We start from the raw sequence: 21,464 nt of genomic DNA, 5'->3' as shown, positions 1-21,464 counted from the left end.
ATGAATGCCGGGAAGCACGAGTTGTTTAGTATTCTCCACTCGTATAGGTTTGTTTGTTACCTACATGTTGCCTATCAAGTTGCTGTGTGATGATTTTTGCCTAGTGTGTTCCCGCATAGGTCATGATTGGTTCCTGCCAAATAAAGAGCAGCCTTTTCCTCACCAACCTGTGTGCACGATGATATCCCATTTCATATATTCCCATTTCATATATTCCCATTCGATATTTGATGCTCCCATTCCCATTTGATATTCCCATTTCCACTTGTTTGGACAGACATCATGATGACAACAATATCTCAGAAGAGTAGAATTTAAGAGCTGATATCTAGCAACATGCTTTTGCCTGCTACCTTTAGTTGTAGCAAGCATTGAAATGATGAAGAAACTGAAGAAAAAATATTTTCTCTCTAAATTTAGAGAGAAACAAACAAAGCAAAACTTCTCAATCTCAATCAGAAATCACTCCACACTCTTTATTGTTTTCTGGTTCTACCATATCTTACTTATTGTATGGAAATATAGGGTAATAACTATAAAAGCAATCTTCACTCGCTAAATGTACTGCAAAAAAGGTCAGTAAGGATAATTCATAATGCCGCCGACAGAGAACATACTAACTCCTTATTTCTAAAATCACAAATACTTCAACTTGCTGATATAGTTCATCTTCAAACAGCTAAAATAATGCATAAGGCTAAAAATAACCAATTAGCTAAAAATGTCATCCAATACTTCTCTACAAGAGAGGAGAAATATGATCTCAGGGACGAAGTACATTTGAAACACTTCTATGCTAGGACTACGTTATGCTAGCCATAGCATTTCAGTATGTGGAATCAAACTATGGAACGGATTGAGTAAGGAAATCAAACAATGCACAACGATGAGCCAATTCAAGAAACAATACAAGCAGTTGATGTTTGCTAAATACAAGAATGAAGAGTCTTGAACCAGTCATGATGTGCTATATATATCACTATATTGACACGCACTATGGTACACATTATGGTATTGGATGCTCATATCACCGAGTACTTCGGTATGAGGTACATTATTATAGAATAAATAAATAAATAAACCTATTAAAAAAACTACTATTATAATATGGTATTATGGAAAGCAGGAAGTGAACAAATGTAACAGTTAGTGATTGTAAAAGTACCAGATGGAGGGGTAGGATTTAATAAGCTTTGCTTCTTCCTACTCCTTTTGGACATGTGGAACTGGGAACTGATTATGGGATGCACTCAATTGGAATCTGATGCATGTTCAAATGAAATTAAGCCATTGCCATTACCATTACCATTTAGTGGGAGTGGCTTTTCCAGCAGAAATGATGGTACAAATAGTTGACGAGTCATGCCAGGTCCCCTTTAGGCCCCAAGCTATTTACCAACGATGGTAAGACCGTGTTGTGGGACAATCCAGCACAGCATCGTGTGCTGCTCGCTAAGCATCCTCAAATATGTCCAGCATGTAAGGACGCCTGTCCTGTGAATCACAGCAGATGAGGCTGCTTGCTAAATGCGTGCCCCCCTGCACATTATGTTCTGTGATGATGCTGATGGAGCGATGCTGATGGAGCGATGCTGATGGAGCGATGCTGATGGAGCGATGCTGATGGAGCGATGCTGATGGAGCGATGCTGGCATCCAGCCAGCGAGGCTCCATCATGGTGACAAAGTCAGCCTCGGCTGCTGGATGAACAATGTCTGACTGATGAGAGCGACACCCCTCTCTCTCCCTCTCTCTATCCCAATCTCGCTCTCTCGCTCCACGTCCTCCTCGCCTCAGTCGGCTTCTCTCTGATCCCCATCCGAGTCCACAGCCTGGCTTTCTCTTCTGTTCTCTTGGAATGTTCGCTCCTTTGCCTTGATGTGCCGAGGTCTTTTAACCCTTTTCAGTCATGGCTATCAATCATCCATCTTCCATTTCAACCCTGATAACGTATTGCGCTCCAGCACTGATGTGTACTTAACTGGCCCGCATCCACCACCACCCCCCATTGGTACCATCTCGTCCACGTACAGAAACACACACCTTCACATATCACACCTGACAACGCAAAGCTATTAAAGCTCTCCCCTCGCCGTGTGTGGGACATAAAAGGCGCTGACATCTTACTTTTAGCCAGGCCATGTCTTCCTCTCCTCATTCACACCCAACCTCTTCGCTCCTGATGCGGCTCTTCTTTGTCACTTCATCTTTTCAGGTCCACACAACCATGGTTACGTCTGACAATGTAAACATGTACAGTCTTAGAAGGGGGGTCCTCATTGCTTTGTCTAGATGTCTTTGGGACTGCCCACACCAGGGTGAAACTGTGGCAATGCCTGCCCCCCCCTGCTGTGTTGCTTGTGCTATTATTTTCCTGACAAAGACGCCACACGGAGTCACTGTTATTCTACCCCAAAGTTTAACCCGCATGGACTGACATTTCCCACGGAGCTGGATGTACTCCACCCAAGCCCCGCTGCAACTTTGGACTGCTACATACGCCCCTGGCCACCGTGCTGCAGATCACTTGTAGGGCCATCTTTCTGGAACCTGCGACATCTTAATGTGGACCAAACTTGCCTTTTGCCATGTTGAACTTCCCACGACCAGCATCGTTTACACCGGCACTGTCCGCAAGTTGCCTTGGCAACACGTGTCAATGTCAAATGTATTTATATAGCACATTTCCATCTTCAACCGCCCAAAGTGCCAATAAAACACAGAAAGTACACAAGCATGCCCGATGGTAAAAACCGCACAATTAGCAACCACAGTAAACAATACACAACGCTAATAAAACAGTTTAGAACAGTGCTGATTGCGCTAAGACTGCAAGGGAAATGATCGAAGAGAAGTGGTGAAATATGGAGCGCCGTGTGGTCATCTCATAGACTGAATATACGCTACAATACCGCCATCTTAGCCGATGCTGTCTACTGACTTGGATGGGGAAAGCGTAGAGTGGGTTGTTCCACTTTGTCCCCCCACCCATCGGACGCTCATTGTCTGAGGGTCTACGAGGCAGCAGGCCGGCCCGGATGCTCGGCTTCTGCATGATGATTGGATGATGACGGTACCTGCTTTAATTTTATGGTCTGAGTGTTATTGTTGTTGTTAAATAGCAGAATAAAGTTCAACTAAAGTCACCTTTTTCAGTAGGGGGGTTGGTACATACAGTAATTCACCCCGGAACTATTCAAGTTGAGGGTGTTGCTAACCCAACGGTTCAGGTCGTAGGAAGATGCCTTTTGTTGAGGTTTTAGACGTCTCCTTTCACTGCAGTGTGACTTCATGTTGAACAAGAAAATAAAGGTTGCTAGCTGCATTCCAGACTCCGCCTCAGACTGACGTTCTTTGGTGCTTCAACCAAAATACATTACATAGGAATGTAGAAGGAGGTAGGTCTTTGGGATAGTAGCTGGCAGACTAAAAGAGTGTGAGCACCCCTGGTCTAGACAAACAGACTTTATGTGTGTGTGTGTGTGTGTTTTCTTCTTCTAAAGCTGTGATGTCATGTGTTCTGTCTGTTGAGAGCGCCACAGGTAGGTGGAGCTGTGTATTACATCCTTTTCACCCAGTCATCCCTTGCTGTCTGGACGTGACCATTTACTAATCCATCACATTTTTTTTCAGGTGGACGTGCCCTCAGCATCGTATTTTCTCTCCATGGGACTAATGGGAATGGTAATGGTAATGGTAATGGTAATGGTTTTATTTCATTTGAACATGCATCAGATTCCAATTGAGTGCATCCCATAATCAGTTCCCAGTTCCACATGTCCAAAAGGAGTAGGAAGAAGCAAAGCTTATTAAATCCTACCCCTCCATTTGGCACTTTTACAATCAGTAACTGTTACATTTGTTCACTTCCTGCTTTCCAAAATACAGTTTAAGGTTGTTTTTTTGTTTGATTGTTTGTTGACCCCAAATTGTCCATAGGTATGAATGTGAGTGTGAATGGTTGTTTGTCTATATGTGCTCTGTGATTGGCTGGCGACCAGTCCGGGGTGTACCCCGCCTCCCGCCCAAAGACAGCTGGGATAGGCTCCAGCCCCCCCGTGACCCTCGTGAGGAAAAAGCAGTAGAAAATGAATGAATGAATGTTTGTTTGTTTGAATTTTAAAATTTTGTAATTTTTTGTCCCGTACCCAAGTACTCGGTGATATGAGCATCCAATGCCATAATGGGTACCATAGTGCGTGTCAATATAGTGATATATACTATAGCACATCATGACTGGTTCAAGACTCTTCATCCTTGTATTTAGCAAACATCAACTGCTTGTATTGTTTCTTGAATTGGCTCATCGTTGTGCATTGTTTGATTTCCTTACTCAATCCATTCCATAGTTTGATTCCACATACTGAAATGCTATGGCTTTCATAGCATTTTCATAGCATAGCTTTCATAGGCGGATTTTCCTTTCGGCAAACGTCTCCTAAAAACGGGGACAATTAAAGGACATATTACTGTTTTAGTGTCAACTCAAAATGCATAATCCTTGGTGAAAGGCTATGGCTTTCAGTATGTGGAATCAAACTATGGAATGGATTGAGTAAGGAACTCAAACAACTCAGGAACTCAGAAGTTTGCCGTGCTCAGACCAGGATGTGAGCACACATCCTGGTCTGCTCTGAGGCAAGCAAGCTTTGGATCGGTCGCTAAAGTGGCCTTGACAATCGTGCACGTGTGAGATCCTGAGGACTGAGCTGACTTCTTGAAGCGTTCCCTTGAGAGTGTTGACGTAAAAACAAAATTTCTGGCAGAGCCAGCATCTCCAAGTTCTATGGAGCGCTCATGAAAAGACAAAGATCAAACCAGACAGTTTACCGTCGGCCGAGATCAAGCCAGCCATTGAGGCCTGCCGCATTCTTGTAGCGTCTCATTGAGGCCACTTTTTCCCTGCTTCTGAAATCTGTTCCAGTTATCTGTCGGCCGTGTTTGCACAGTGTAACCCCAAAAAACTGTGTGAAATAATCATGTTTATCACCTACTTCTCCTGTCCTCGTTCCTGACGGAGGTAAAGTCCTTCCAATTCTCTAGGGAGATGATCATTACCCAACAAGGGACTGTAGTTGATAAGAAGCTTCAGCAACCTTCAAGCTTCCCTCCAGAACTACTGAATCCTCCATGGCTGTCATCTTCATTGATTTGGATAAAAACTGTTTTCATCTCGCCTTCACTTCTTCACCAAGGATTATGCATTTTGAGTTTTTAGGAGACGTTTGCCTTTGTTTGCCGAAAGGAAAGTCCGCCCCTGAGCGTGTACAGTTTTTCAATTTAAAGTGCTCATGAGAGTGCCGGACATGATTCATCAACTTTGCGTAAATATGTTATATATTGTTTGGAATTATGTTCCACATTGTTCCGGCCATGACGAGCTAGCTCTTGCAATTCAACCTCTCAGCTAAAGCTGACTAAACAAAGGCTTCTGGAGGTAGATAGTGGACTTGGTTCTGTATATTTCCATCCAAATAGTACTCATGCCAAAACTTTGTGCTGCTGCTGGATGTTCACAGTATCCCAGTGAGACCCAGTGACTTTGTTTCTTTTCTAAAAGGGGAAGCTTTAAGACAACAACGGACAAGGCAAGTGCAAAAAACCAGAGACAGATGGACACCCACCAGTTCTGTTGTTTGCAGTGATCATTTATCAACTTCTAGCGACTTCAGCCAGTACTGTAGATACTGTCCTGGGCAACACTGCAGATGACCTCTTTCCTGATCAAAACATGATCAAATCCAACAATGCATACCAGTAATAATTTAAAAACTCAGGATGTAAGTCTCTTTGTGGTGGTTTGATCTAGATACACAGGTTCCAACGTGAATAAAACGTGTATAGAGTATTTAAAAAAGAAAACAATACGCTACAGTGTACAAATATATTCCATTCTGCAGTTAGTGTTTGTTGATGTAGACATTCATCTTCCATTACAAAATAGAGAAGCCAGTCTTTACAGAATTCTTAAACATGCTGTAAGGCAGGAAGTGGCCAAAACGCAAAACTTCCAAGTACAATGATTAAAAATAACACTGAAAAAAATGGCAAAAACTACACCAAATTTGAGGTAAATGGATACCATTTTGGGGGGAATATTATTTTGTCCAAAAATAATAATATACAGTTAGAAATCCCCTAATTTTGCATGTTGTTTGTTGCGAGTGGTCCCACTTACTTGAGCCGTCCTTGAACGCATCACAAAAACATTGTCCCAGGCTACTCAGATAGACTACTCTCGTGTATTTGTAGCCTCTACCATGCCTTCTACCATGTAGGAATGCATCGAGGCTTATTGGGTGCTCAATGTTTGTTTGGTGGATTTGTACACAACCCTACATTGTGTTGCTACGCTCTACACAGAAGATGTTTCGCAGAAGATGGACAGTGTGTGTGTGTGTGTGCGTGTGTGTGTGTGTGTGTGTGTGTGTGAGAAACAAAGCCTGGCAGAAGGTCAGTAAGCCAACTGGCTACATTTCAAGCATAACTTTCACTTTGACACAAAGGTTTTTGCTCAAATATCTAAACAAATATACCAACTATACTAAACATGGGACTACCATGATGAGTGGGGATGTACACAGACATGGTGGCAGAGATACAATGTCTATAGAAAGCCAGCAGACCTCCAAGTGTCACCAGGGTTTGATCTAAACGGGACGTTGATGCCTGCTTCACATGCTTGTGGCTCCCCAGCACGCCTGATCCATTAAGCATGCGTGTACACGTGTGTGAATGTAACTTGAGTTTCCGTGGTGTTTGTGTATAGCCAAGCGAGTGTGTCAAAGCATTGTTCCCGGGTGTCCCACGGGGGGGCTTGTCTCGCTCATCTACCCTCCCCCCACAGCAGGGATGTTAAAACATTTATTAGAAGGCTGGTCCAAAGCACATCCCAGGTCAGGTTAGCAGGCTACGAGTGATGACTCCATTAGTTCTGACATTAAGCTTGACAGCAGCTCCTCTTGCCGCCAGTTTCATCAGTCGGAGAGTTAAGTCAACTCCTGCACGCAGGGAAGCGGGAATTTGAAGGAGGGCGCTTTATTTTGTTGTGTTGAGGGAGACGTGGTCCAGTTTTTTAATCCCTATGTCCTGCCTTGTTTCTAGACTCCTCAGACTGCTTTAAGGCTCTTAAAAATCCATCCTCCCCTTCATCTGGCCCTCTTAAATCCCTAAACAATTCCCGCTCTTGGAAGGCCGAGCAACTTTGGAGTGGTTAGCATGTCAACCTCACAGACAAAAGATAGAGGGTTCTCCTGTGGAGACAAGACCAGCATGTTGTGTTAATTGTTGACTGGATGGTTGCTTGTTTGTGTACATGTGTCCTGTGATTGGCTGGTTGGTTGATGGATTGACATTGACATGGCATACCCCATATCTCTCACTCAAAGTCAGTTGTAGACTAGTACCTGGCGGCCCTACGACTACCCTGCAGTGGTCGGGCTGATTTCAAACGGAGATGAGACAGCCTACAGAGGAGGTTCAGAGGTTCAGAGACTCCCAACCTGGTGCTCTGAAAATAACCTGACTTTGAATACCAGGAAGACAAAAGAGATCATCGCGGACTTCAGAAAGATGAAAAGTGATCGTTTCCCCCTCTACGTACATCAACAGCAAGGGCGTGGAGAGGGTCCATGACTTCAGATTCTTGGGAGTTCAGATCGCCGATGATTTGACACCTCAGCCATAGTCAAAAAGGTTCAACAACGGATACGCTTCCTGAAAGTCCTCAGGAAAAACAACGTGGCCCGGAAACTGCTGCTGGCCTTCTACCGCTCCTCCATTTAGAGCCTGCTGACGTACTGCCTGACCATCCGGTACGGGAGCTGCACTGCTGCAGACAGAGAGAGGCTGCACAGGACAGTCAAAGCAACACAGAAGATTATCGACTGCCCTCTCCCCTCCCTGACAGACCTCCACAACTCCCGGTGCGTCAGCAGAGCTCTCAGCATCATCAGGACTCCTCTCACCCCCCCTACAGTTGTTTCAGCGACTACCTTCTGGGAGGTGATACAGATGTATCAGGACACGGACAAACAGACTAAAAAACTGTTTCTTCCCGAGAGCCATCATCTCCCTCAACAATTTGTAACCAAGGCAACCAATCGTCCTTTACGATGTAAATGCTTCTTTATTTATTATCTATTCCTCAAACTTTTATATTTTATACTGTCACACTGTCTTGCACTGAAAATTCAGCTGCTCTAATTTCTAATAGTATATGTAAAATGACAATAAAGGGCATTCTGATTCTGATTCTACTGCCAGCCCTGCTAGATCTACTAGTACCTGGCGGCCATACCGGTGGCCCTACGAGATCTACTAGTACCTGGTGGCCCTACTGGTGGCCCTACGAGATCTACTAGTACCTGGCGGCCATACCGGTGGCCCTACGAGATCTACTAGTACCTGGCAGCCCTACTGGTGGCCCTACGAGATCTACTAGTACCTGGCGGCCCTACTGGTGGCCCTACGAGATCTACTAGTACCTGGCGGCCCTACTGCCAGCCCTGCTAGATCTACTAGTACCTGGCGTCTAGTATCATACCAGTGGCCCTGATAGCATCTACCAGTACCTGGTGGCCCTACTAGCATCTACTTGTTCCTGTCGACCCTACTGGTGGCCCTACTCGATCTACTAGTACCTGGCGGCCATACCGGTGGACCTGCTAAGGTCTACTAGTACCTGGCGGCCCTACCGGTGGCCCTACGAGATCTACTAGTACCTGGTGGCCCTAATGGTGGCCCTACGAGATCTACTAGTACCTGGCAGCCCTACTGCCAGCACTGCTAGATCTACTAGTACCTGGCGTCTAGTATCATACCAGTGGCCCTGATAGCATCTACCAGTACCTGGTGGCCCTACTAGCATCTACTTGTTCCGGTCGACCCTACTGGTGGCCCTACTTGATCTACTAGTACCTGGCGGCCATACCGGTGGACCTGCTAAGGTCTACTAGTACCTGGCGGCCCTACTCGATCTACTTGTACCTGGCAGCCCTATTGCCAGCACTGCTAGAGCTACTAGTACCTGGTGGCCCTAATGGTGGCCCTACGAGATCTACTAGTACCTGGCAGCCCTACTGCCAGCACTGCTAGATCTACTAGTACCTGGCGTCTAGTATCATACCAGTGGCCCTGATAGCATCTACCAGTACCTGGTGGCCCTACTAGCATCTACTTGTTCCGGTCGACCCTACTGGTGGCCCTACTTGATCTACTCGTACCTGGCGGCCATACCGGTGGCCCTACGAGATCTACTAGTACCTGGCGGCCCTACTGGTGCCCCTACGAGATCTACTAGTACCTGGCGGCCCTACTGGTGGCCCTACGAGATCTACTAGTACCTGGCGGCCCTAATGGTGGCCCTACAAGATCTACTAGTACCTGGCAGCCCTACTGCCAGCCCTGCTAGATCTACTAGTACCTGGCGTCTAGTATCATACCAGTGGCCCTGATAGCATCTACCAGTACCTGGTGGCCCTACTAGCATCTACTTGTTCCGGTCGACCCTACTGGTGGCCCTACTCGATCTACTAGTACCTGGCGGCCATACCGGTGGACCTGCTAAGGTCTACTAGTACCTGGCGGCCCTACTCGATCTACTTGTACCTGGCGGCCTGACTGCCAGCACTGCTAGATCTACTAGTACCTGGTGACCATACCGGTGTACCTGCTAAGGTCTACTTGTACCTGGCGGCCCTACTGCCAGCACTGCTAGATCTACTAGTACCTGGTGGCCATACCGGTGGCCCTGCTAGCGTCTATTAGTACCTGGCGGCCCTACTGCTAGTGCTGTTAGCATCTACTAGTACCTGGCAACCCTCGTGGTGGCCGTGCTAGCGTCTACTACGACCTGGTGACCACATTACACTCTTCTGCACTCTGTGTGTTTATGCTACCAACCCCGCTTCCACCCACTGAAACAAAGTGACAGTAACAAAAGGGCTCACTCTGTTCATGCCGTTGTTCTCGCAAGGCTGTTTCATTCTAAATGACAAATGTTGTCACCTTTTAATCTTGTGACACATCTGGTAATTCGGACAACCACAGTTGCTAACAGGATAGTTGCATGGACCGAGTGGAACGCCTGCCGGCTGGTGGGGTTTTCCATCTCACTCCCTGACAGCTTAGGAGTCGTGATGAACGTCAGGTTTTTTGTTTTTAGCTCGACGGCTGGCGCTCTCAACGCAGATTCTTCAGACTGTGGTTGGAGCCCAGGGTTTAGGACTAGGTGGGTTACACAACGAGATGAATTCATGAAAAAGTGGCAAGGATCTGGATAAATGTGCTGATATAGGCATTTACTTCCACTGTCGCACGAGCCTGAGAACTAGCAAAGAGATGGACATTGAGGACAAATACAGCTAAGCCTCGCCTCGTTTATGGCGGTTAATTGGTTCCAGACACGACCACGATCCTTTCAGCAATGGCGGAATGTGGCTCAAACCTTTTCCTATACTGTACTTTCCATCTGGTCTTTCTTCCTGGGCTCCTTCCTCCCTGCCTGGCCTTTACCAGTTTGATGGAGAAAAAAAAACACTGCTGAAATATTGAAGCCAGCGTGGCAGGTGAGAGCTTCGTACTACTCCATACTGTAGTACAGCAGTGTCTTGGTTAACATCATGAATACTTCCCAGAAGGGCTGACTCTGACCAAAACGGTCTCTAACCAAAGCAAATTTTGCCATAGAAAATGTCAATCCCTTGAATGTGTTGCAGACGTTATATTTTTTTATGCAGACAATGATGCAAAAATAATGACTATATCACTTTTACCTAGTTTTGTTGGGGAAAAAACTCACAAAACCACCAACTAATAAAATAACACAAAATAAACACATTATTCTGCTGCAAAAATGGAAAAAGTGCATATCAATGTTCTTGAACCAAAACACAACTATGGCGGCTGTGATGTCATGGAAGTGGGGTGTCAGGATGTTTTCCAAGCGTTTGTGCTTTATTTGATCATCCGCTAATGTTCTTCTCGTGCCACAAAGCGGAGGTGACTGGCTTTCACCGAGTCAACATTTTGTGTTCTGAATTGGGTTGAAACAATTTTTTGTCGCTGCGGCAGAGCCAATTAATTACCCAGCGCCTCTCTCTCTCACACATCATGCGATCCCCCGCTGTGAGCTGTCACCCACCAGTGGTCCTTTTTTATGTTTTTATCAGCGCTTTATAGCCAACTCATGAAATACAGAACAAGACAAAACACCTACTGCACATTAAAGGCTATTATATTCTTGTGACTTTTAACGCTAGTAATTAATATTGTTGTGTTTATCACAATAATCATGTTTTTTTTTCCAGAGCAGCTTTTGTTTTTTCTTCATTCATCCGCATGGAAGAAATTGTGTGCTTCTATTGCCTCATAATGAGGCGTTCAGGGAGCATTTTTAACACGAGCTTAAGTCCTGAAGTATTGTTGTGTAACCTTGTAGAGGACTACAAGTGCCGTGTGCCAAACGCGTTTTAATGAGAGCAAGGCAGCACCACAGAGGGGAGCTTGCCGAGGACAATTAGATGTCTACTTTTTGGTAATTGCAGTTTTCCTGGGGACACGAGCATGTAAGCGCCACGTGAATAGCCGCCATGCTACCATGCACACTTGCACATAACGCAGACACAGGCAGCGCTTCCAAGACAGCGCTGAAATCGGCATTCGCCAGCATGATAGCCAACATCCAAACGACTCACTTTGGCTTTTGAATTAACAAGGTCTTATAAGGAGGGAATTGTAGGACCATACAGTCCCTGACGACATACGTACCGTAGCTCCCAGGCTCGACTGTCATACTACCTCGTTCACTACCCACTACAACTTGCACAGCTGGGACCAAACTGGTAGTGGGCATGCTACACTTCCCCATGCTTTTCCACTTCCTGCTTGCTGTGGAGCGCTTTAATTCGTAGGAAAGATGCACGCTGAGCTCTTATCAAAAGTACTTCTGCCACCTTCTACTGTGTACTTGCATCCAAAAACTAATATGTCATTGGGATCAAACGTTTGGGTTGAAAAAACATAGAAATACATCTTTGGGTAGCGAATGAGTTGAAAATATTCATTGCATGGTGTTAAAAGATGAATGAATGAATAAAATTCATTCATTCATTTTCTACCGCTTATCCTCATGAGGGTCGCGGGGGTGCTGGAGCCTATCCCAGCTGTCTTGGGGCGAGAGGTGGGGTACACCCTGGACTGGTGGCCAGCCAATCCCAGGGCATATGACAAACAACCATTCCAAGCAGCCCTAACTCCAAAAATACAACCTAAAATTGACGATCAATTCACAGTATTGGAGGAAAAACACTGAGATTTGAAAGGTTATTGTGCTTTTCCTAGAGACTAGATCAGGGGTGGGCAAACTTTTTGACTCGCGGGCCGCATTGATTTAATAAAATTGACGGGGGGGGGGGGGCAGACTGTATAGTATTTTACATGTGACAGTCCATTTGTGCACGTATATTTTTACACATATTTTACACGTAAAAGTGTCATGTAGTCTGCTGTATGTGCACTTTGAGATCATTTATTTGATGTAAAGTGTGTTATAAATGAATTATGATTGTTATTGTTATTATTATTATTATTATTACGACCAGTCCAGGGTGTACCCCGCCTCTCGCCACAAGACAACTGGGATAGGCTCCAGCACCCCCGCGACCCTCGTGAGGATAAGCGGTAAAAAATGAATGAATTATTATTATTATTGTTAGTATTATTATTATTATTATTATTATTATTACGACCAGTCCTTGGTGTACTCCGCCTCTCGCCCCAAGACAACTGGCATAGGCTCCAGCACCCCCGCCACCCTCGTGAGGATAAGCGGTAAAAATGAATGAATTATTATTATTATTATTATTATTATTATTATTATTATTACGACCAGTCCAGTGTGTACCCCGCCTCTCGCCCCAAGACAACTGGGATAGGCTCCAGCACCCCCGCGACCCTCGTGAGGAAAAGCGGTAGAAAATGAATGTATTATTATTATTATTATTTTAATTATTATTATTATGTGCTTGTGTCCCTTTTTTCAGGAGCATTTTGTAAACATCAGACCACATCAAATAACGAAATTGATAAAACAGCTACTTCGACCATCAAAAGGTTGGCTCAAGCCATGATGTCAGGTTGTACGTTGAGTTTCAATGAAATATTTTGGAAAGAACAGGCAGGCCATATTCAAACACTTGGCGGGCCGGATGTGGCCCCCGGGCCGTAGTTTGCCCACCCCTGGACTAGATATTAGGAAGAGATACCTCAAACTAGTGAAATCTACACACCGACCACTAATGACATCTTAGTACACCCAGAATCCTGAAACCAAAAAGTCTTTGGATGAAAAGTCTAGTGGTTCCAGGAATTAACTTAATCTTAACTCATGCTAGTCAAATCATTTGATTGGATGGTAAACGCTCTTTTACTTGTATAGTGCTTTTCCACCTCCAAGGCACTCACAGCGCTTTGACACTGTTAGCCATTCTAACAATTCTTGACTAAGCTAGACTAAAGTAATCCCTATAAGTAAATAGCTCTTAACGCAGGCAAACATGTCTAGAAATATCATTTGCACTGTAAAGAATGTTTGACATTCCACGGACCAGGACACACCAATGACCAAAGGACTGAGTTTGTAGAGCAATATGGTACATTGGTTTTCAAAAATAAACATTCATCCTATCTGGTTATGATTTCTAATAGCATAAATATTCCTGGAACAAGTAGGCTTCTTTATAAAAACTTGTTGGCCTACTTGGAAGGTGAATACGGGCTTATTGAAGATGATCCACTTATAGGATTATTATACCTTATTTGCACTAATATTTCATTTTCACTTCATTCATTCATTTTCTACCGCTTATCCTCACTAGGGTGGGGGTATGCTGGAGCCTATCCCAGCTGTCCACCCTGGACTGGTGGCCAGCCAATCACAGGGCACATATAGACAAACAACCATTCACACTCACATTCATACCTATGGACAATTTGGAGTGGTTAATGAAGCTAACGTGTTTTTGGAAGGTGAACCCAGGTCTTCCTATCTCCTGACATCGCCTGACTGTGTGACCTACATGCTAACCACTCGGCCACAGCGTGGCCTCATTTAAGATTTCTCATCAAGTAAAAAGAAGTAGCTGCACAGATAGATCATTCCAGTTTGAAGTATTTGTCCTAATATCCAGTCTGTTTTAATTGATATTTGGAAAGGTCTTTCTGCCTTTGAAATGGATTCAGGCTGATGTCCAGATCTATATACCGTATTTTCCGGACTATAAGTCGCACTTTTTTTTTTCATAGGTTGGCTGTTCCTGCGACTTATACTCCAGAGCGACTTATAAATGAAAAAAAAAAAGTGTTTATGTTACATAAACACTGGACACCATTTCTGTTCATGTTTATTTTTGTGTAGCTGAATAACCATTGTGTTAGCATATCTTACACCTACTCAGCCTGTTCTCTATTCTTTTATTAATGTTAGTGTCACTAAAATAGGAGAGAGGGAAATGAGTAACAGGTGTGGAAAAGAAGGAAGACAGGAAATTAGCCAAGACAGTAAGTGAATGAGAAAATAAGAGTATCCAAAGGGGAACCAAACTAGAAAGGGAACAGAAAAGGAAGTGGAGACAAAATAAGGGTATAGATACGGGGAAACAGGGGCAAAGGAGGAAAACATAGAGAGCTGTCATTATGCATTTTTGGCCTTGTGTGACTTATATTACAGACTTATACTTTGATATATATATATATATATATATATATATATATATATATATATATATATATATATATATATATACGTATATGTCTGTCAGAATAACAAGGTATATATGATCATGGATGTTCATGTACTACGACCAGTTCGCGTTCGCTATAAAATATTACTTATATAGAGGAAATGTAAATGATGATGTGTAGGACAATGCAGCCCAAGCCAAGCCAATCCCATCACATGCCATTGCATATTACATGTTGCATATTGCATGTTGCATATTGCATATTACATATTGCATGGACAAGTAACGCAGTCTATTCAACAGCTCTTTGTTGACACAAGGTCAGATTAAAAAAGCAGCCTGTTTGTAAAACCTTGAAAGCTTGACAACATTGCATTTTCGGGCTTGTGGCACACCCACACCCATCAGCACTTAACACATCCTGAGGCAACGGTTTCTTTGAGAAAGACTCCAAATCAGCATAAAAGTGAAGAATCCCATGATGAGTGTTGCTACCAAGATATCCCAGATGCATCTGAGCAGTAAAGGTTAGTGATGCGTACGCACCGACGGCTGATGTTGACTTTGCCGACAATAACAAATGTTTGATGTCATCCAGCGTGGTATTTAAGGATCCTAAAAATGATGAATAGTAATAGCAGGAGCAGTGCAGCGTAGTGAGCAGAGCAGGGGGAAAAACACCCCCCCCCCTTAGGGTGGATGACAGGCCTAACAAGCTAAATATAGCCTTCTGGGTTATCTCCTCTGTGGGCACAGCCAGGCCGTGGTAGCTTCACATTATTTACGTGTCTGTGCTTGTAGACTGGCCATCTTGGACTCCGCATCTACTCTTTCTATTCTTCCATCTCTTACTCTCTTTTGAATTGACTTTTCCCTCCATCTTTGCTCACTCATCCATCCTTAGCTCTCCCCTGCCCTCATCACGCCCTCCTTTTCAGCCGCAGTCTTTCCCCTCGCCAGTCTGTCACTCTCTCAGACATTTTTCTCTGCCCCCCCCCCCCCCCCCCCCGAACCATCGCCCGTGAAGCATGGCGCCATGTTAGCCATCCAGTGTTAGAAAATAAAACAGCCTAGAGTGCTGCATGTGTTAGCATCTTTACCTGCAGCTGTCATGGGGAACAGATGGGCTCCAGTGTTGACAAACAAAAACACTCCACAGGATGTCCAATATGGATGACAATATGACATCTAATCAGCCCGTCTCAGCTGCTCGCCAGCAACATTTTCATTAAAGACTTTATTGTTTTATATCTCAGGGATCGGAGTACTTTATGATGACCTCTGAGCACTGTGGTGTCATTGCAGAGTTCCACCAGGATCAGTGCTTGGCCCTATTCGCTTCAATGTTTACATGCTGCCACTGGGCGACATCATTGGCAAACATCAGATTAGCTTTCACTCTTATGATGACAACACTAATCTAATAATCTAATCTAATCTCCGAGTGTCTCATCGATATCAAACATTGGATGTCCTGTAAGTTTTTACTCTTGAACCCAGATGAAACTGAGATGTTGATGATTGGCCCTGCTACAAAGAGTCGCCTGTTTAAGGACACCACTCTGAGCTTTAACAAAACATCATTACGCAAAGTGACTTTAAAAGATCTGGGTGTGATCTTTTCATAAGCACATTAAGAATGTTCCTAAAACAGCATGTTTCCATCCTGGTAACTTGGCTAAGATATGACCTATTCTTTCCACTTCTGATGCAGAGACCCTAGTCCATCCATTTGTAACGTCTCGCCTTGACTACTGTAATGTACTGCTTTCTGGTCTTCCAAAGTCTAGTTTAAAAAGGCCGCAGTTAGTACAAAATGCAGCAAATCTGACCATATTTCTCCAGTACCAGCCAACCTGCACTGGCTCCCACTTCATCCAAGATGCCACTTTAAGGTTCTGCTACTTGTATACAAAATATGACATGGATCGGCACATTCCTATTTGGTTGACCTCGTTCTACCTTATGCTCCGTCTAGAAACCTACCCTCACGACACGCCGGTCTTGCAGGCTACAAGCCCTTTATATTTGGGCACCAACGTTGTGGGATGCCCTACCTGTTAATATTAGAGCTGCTACCTCAGTAGAAATGTTCAAGTCTTTAGCATTTACTTAATATTATTCCTGGCCGGTTTCACTGCTGCTACCCTCTGCAGAATCTGAAAAGATCTGAGGTGGTCCACCTCTTAGAGGCGCTGCCAAGGAGGGCCCAGCTTGGCCGATGATTATCCTAAGACCCGCAGCTGACCAAGTCTCCTGATGGCCCTACATCTACATCTATGACCTGGACTATTACGCTATTTCCATGCACTTGTCATATGTTGCCCACTCCACAGCCATTGCAGTCATTCCAGCGCTCCCTTCTCAACGTTTCTTTTTTCTCCAAATGGGGTTTGGGGCTTTTCCTTGCCGGGATGGGGGTTCAGATCAGGGGATGTCGTCCATTGTTGCCAGCTTGGAAAGCCCTTTGAGAGGCTTTTGTGATTAAGGGCTGTATAAATAAACTTGACTTGATATCATCTATTATTTAGGATTAGATTTTCACATTATTATTTACTCAGATCTTCCCACGATTTGGGCAGTAGGCCAGAGAAGATAAAGGAATAAATCCATCAACACATTAGATCATTAATATATTGCTATCGTCTCTTGCCTCGAAACAGGCAGGAAACCGTTTTTCATTCTCGTATATCATATCATCATATATCATATCATTGTATATCATCGCTATTATTCATGTTTTAGGATGATGTCATAGTTCCCTCACATCAGCCCACTATTTATCTTACATCCTGAGCATTATGCTATGAAAAGCACCAAATATGTTACTTGTAATAGAAGCCGGGCGGGTGTGCGCTCTAAAATAAGTAAATAACCTGGTTAACATTGGCCTTGTGGCTGGAGGAAACCTCCTGATCTCACTATTTCATCAACTCCAAGAGTTGGCAGTGAGTTCGTCTATCTACCTCTGCATGCACTTCATAATACCGCTTACTGCTGGTGCAAAACTCCAGGGTGGTATACCTGCTGCTCATCACTGGCGTTCAGGTCGCCTTCCCGCTGCTACAACATTGGTTCTGTTGCTGATGTGTTGTACACCTAAATCAAGCCCTTTCCACGTTCATACTACGGATCATTATGAAAGGAAAAGTGCCCTTTTGGAATGTTCCACAATCCTTATGTGGGACATGAACACTCACGCAGTCCAGTGTGTAGTAAAGATACACAAACGGGTAAAAAGAGGCAGGTCATGAATGCACGTCATGGGACACTGAAGTAAAATGCATTCGGGGAGGGTTGCATTATCACCGTGTTGTTGGACGGGGCGCCCTCTCAGGTTTATGAAAGGCAAGCAGCTTTGCAGACGGTGCATATCAAATTCTACGCGGCTCTGCATGGATTTTGTAGCAGAGACAAAGCCTCACGATACATGTGAGTGGCATAATCGCACATCAACACCCGCAAAGAAAAACTCGGGACTGGAAGACTGGCGGCACAAACTAGAGAGGGGCTTTTTGATAGCAACAATGTGTACTGATTACCCCCTTCTATTCATACCGCTGTATCGCTTTACGGCTGCCTCTATTGACCACACGTGAAAGAGTGTTGTAGCGGTTGGGTGTAAAGGAAACAAACCGGCCATCTCAGTGAAACACTCACCATGATGTAGTGCCGCTGCATCTCCGTCTTCTCGCTGGCCAGCTTCTCACACTCCAGCTTCAGGCTGCACAAGGACGCACAAGGACATGCAAATGAGACACTTTCCTTGCATGTGGCCAAGTATCGTCATTTCACACATGACCCAGCAGGGCGCAACGCTCTCACTCCACAAAGTGTGAAGGATGAGTCATTAGCGTTACACAACTGGTCTCTACATTAGGTACACTTACCTGCCACTGAAGTGTGTATTTGGATATGCTAATCATATCATGTAAATACCAGAGGAATCTGAACACACCAGCTTGTTTCCACCGAGCAGTACTGTTTGCTATGTGACGTATCTTTCTTTGTTTCCATTTTATAGCGTAGCTAAATATCTGCTGGTGCTGACCCATTGTTTTGCATACTTTCGTGTGCTATCTCCATGCATGTTAACATGCTAACATTAGAATAGTACAATTTTAGCTGTTTTTAGCATTAGAAATCATAGTAAATCTTTGCGCTCTTGTGTTGTTAGCATGCCAACATAAGAGTATGAACATACGCATGCTTGGTGTTGCATGCTAACTTTAGCATGTTAGCGTGTTATTACCATGGTAGTATTTTTAGCCGTTTTGAAAGTAGAATTCAGAAACAGTTTGGCTATTATGTTAAGTGTTAGCATGCTAAAGCTGCATGTTAGAATTGCTAGCATACTAACAACATTAACATAGCAGCACTTTTCATAAGTATAAACATTGATGCATGTATAGTTAGCATTGGTAACATAAGCATAGTATTTTCTAGCTATTTTCCTGAGTACAAACATCCAAATACTTAGTGCTGTCATGATAGGTGTTGGCATGTTAGCGCTAGCATGCTAACATGAGCATAGTAACATTTTTGACATTTTCATGAGCACAAACTCATACAAATACTCAGTACTATCATGTTAGGTATTGGCATGTTAGCGCTATTATGCTAACATTAGCATAGTATCATTTTTTGACATTTTTATTAAGTGTTAACATGTGCAAACACTTGTTAACCACTGGCTAACCATGTTATTTCATAATACTTTGCATTTGTTTGCTCTACTTTTTTCAGTTGATTACACTTTTCCCCCGTGTTCTAAATACTCCTATCATTTGTGCATTTTGACATGCATGCCTTTCCTACTCATGTCTTGTTTGTCTCTTCATTCTGCTTCAAGGGACGTGCACTTTTTTTAAATTTTGCCCATCATTCCCAATCTTTATGTGAAACATGAGCACATTTTCTGTGCAAAATAGCTCTAGAAAATTAGTTAATTTGAGCTAGGTAACAATGCTGTCATTGGGATACACCTATTTCGACTATGAAGATCTCTAAAAAAAACCTCTGCCAAGGTTGCACGGTTTGATATCCATGCAATGATCATAGATTAACACGTATTAATCTGGAGCTATCCACTCTTCCGTCTGGGAACGCTGAGACGAGCGGCAAGTGAGGTTGTGTTAGTCTGCCAGATAAAAATGTTTTTCATGTTAGCTGCTACAATAACAATTGACTGTGGCTTGGTTAATCTACACCATGGAAATGGAACACTGTTGGCTGTTTTTTTTAGTATTTTTGAGAGGGCTTTTGAGTTAAAATCGGTATTTCCCATGATGTCCTTTGTTAGCCTGACTAGGGACCACGGATGATAGATAGCCTTTTGGCTAAATCAGGAATATTGATGGAAATGTTTATAAACATGCAAAGTCTGTGTAAATAAAAAAAAAAAGTCCTGACTTAGCTGGCCAACATGCAGCCGTCATCATTTGCACACCAATAAGACAGAAAACCTCACACCAATGTGAACCAACATCGGCACCATCCTTGTCAGCATGGCATTAATTCATACCAGAAATGTGCACATTGCTGTACCTGTGATACTGGGCCTGGAGAAACTGGAATTCCTCCTTTATTCGGTCCAGAGTTTCCAGGACGGTGAACTTGAAAGACTGGCCAGGTTGCAAGGGGACCTTGATGGGGGGGAGGACAGACAGAAAGACGGACATTTAAGTGCACGTGTGGCTCTTGGCTATATAACACGCTAAGTGCATGTGCATGGCTCGTACATTTTAGTGTGTGTGCGTGTCAGAGACTAAGGGAAGATGAAAGTGAGAGGAAAGGTCACTTCCTCTTCCCACACATCATAAAGCTGTGTCCTTTCTCTGTCTGTGTTCTCCTCCTCCTCTAATGACTCTTCCTACTTCCCAGCCCTCTTCCTCGTCCCACCCTCCCTCCCTCCTCCACATTAGCATCCTCTTGCCAGCTTGCTAATGTATTCCAGCCTACAAAGAGCTGCGAAAGGAGGAAATGTCATTAGAATCACGTATCTGCTAAAAGCTAAAGAAGGAGCAACAAAACAAACATCTCTCAGGGGAACATCTCCCCCACCAGCCTTTCAACCTACACACACACACACTAAGCACCTTCCTCCACCATGTTTGTCCTAAGACTGGGGTGCTTAATGATAGCGCCACTGTGTGGTGTGTATGTGTCAGAAAATAACCAAATAACACAAAGTAGATGTTTTTTTTTATTTGTGCTCATCTCCATAACTCGGTGATCTATTGGCATAAAAGCCAACTGGTGCCCTACATCGGTTGAAGTTGCTGGAGAAAGTCTGGCCTATTTGCAGCCAATTAGCTTGGCGTTTACACCCATACACACACACACACACAACACAACACACACCAAACCAAACGCCTCCGTCACTCGCCGAGTAACATGTGGGACAAGCAATGTCACCTATGGACTTGGCAGGTATTAAAATACACCCTTCACACTGATATTAATGCCAAGCAACACCATTTCACATTCATTTAGAACCAGCAAGGCATGCTGGGAAGCCCTCTTCCCCCAAGAGGAAATTACCCAGCATAGACTGCGGACAGGGCACCACAGTTGTCCCCCATTACATCACAGTTTTGTGTAGTAGACTATGGTCTCTTCTTAGGCCGACCGTACTGACAAGTAATATGTAGTAATATGTAGTATTGTGGTCACTAGGTGGCCGTAATGACACAAAACATGGAGACATTAGCTTACATGACA

The 21,464-nt window shown here is 44.0% G+C and overlaps 1 protein-coding gene across 4 annotated transcripts in view; it reads right to left on the bottom strand.

Moving 5' to 3' along the window:
- The window catches only part of tle2b (TLE family member 2, transcriptional corepressor b), an 88,122-nt gene that overhangs the window by 55,928 nt on the left and 10,730 nt on the right, over positions 1-21,464 (bottom strand). For all 4 annotated transcript variants that reach the window (XM_058074025.1, XM_058074027.1, XM_058074026.1 and 1 more), the window contains 2 exons: positions 20,289-20,386; positions 18,402-18,465 (listed from right to left, as the gene is read on the bottom strand). In XM_058074025.1, the coding sequence (XP_057930008.1) occupies positions 18,402-18,465; positions 20,289-20,386 (162 nt within the window). The remainder of the gene's footprint in view (positions 1-18,401; positions 18,466-20,288; positions 20,387-21,464) is intronic.

This window comes from Doryrhamphus excisus, chromosome 5 (assembly GCF_030265055.1).
Source record: "Doryrhamphus excisus isolate RoL2022-K1 chromosome 5, RoL_Dexc_1.0, whole genome shotgun sequence".
NCBI classification, from domain to species: Eukaryota; Metazoa; Chordata; class Actinopteri; order Syngnathiformes; family Syngnathidae; genus Doryrhamphus; species Doryrhamphus excisus.
Note: the sequence above shows the minus strand (reverse complement) of the source record. Positions and strands in the feature narration are given on the sequence as shown.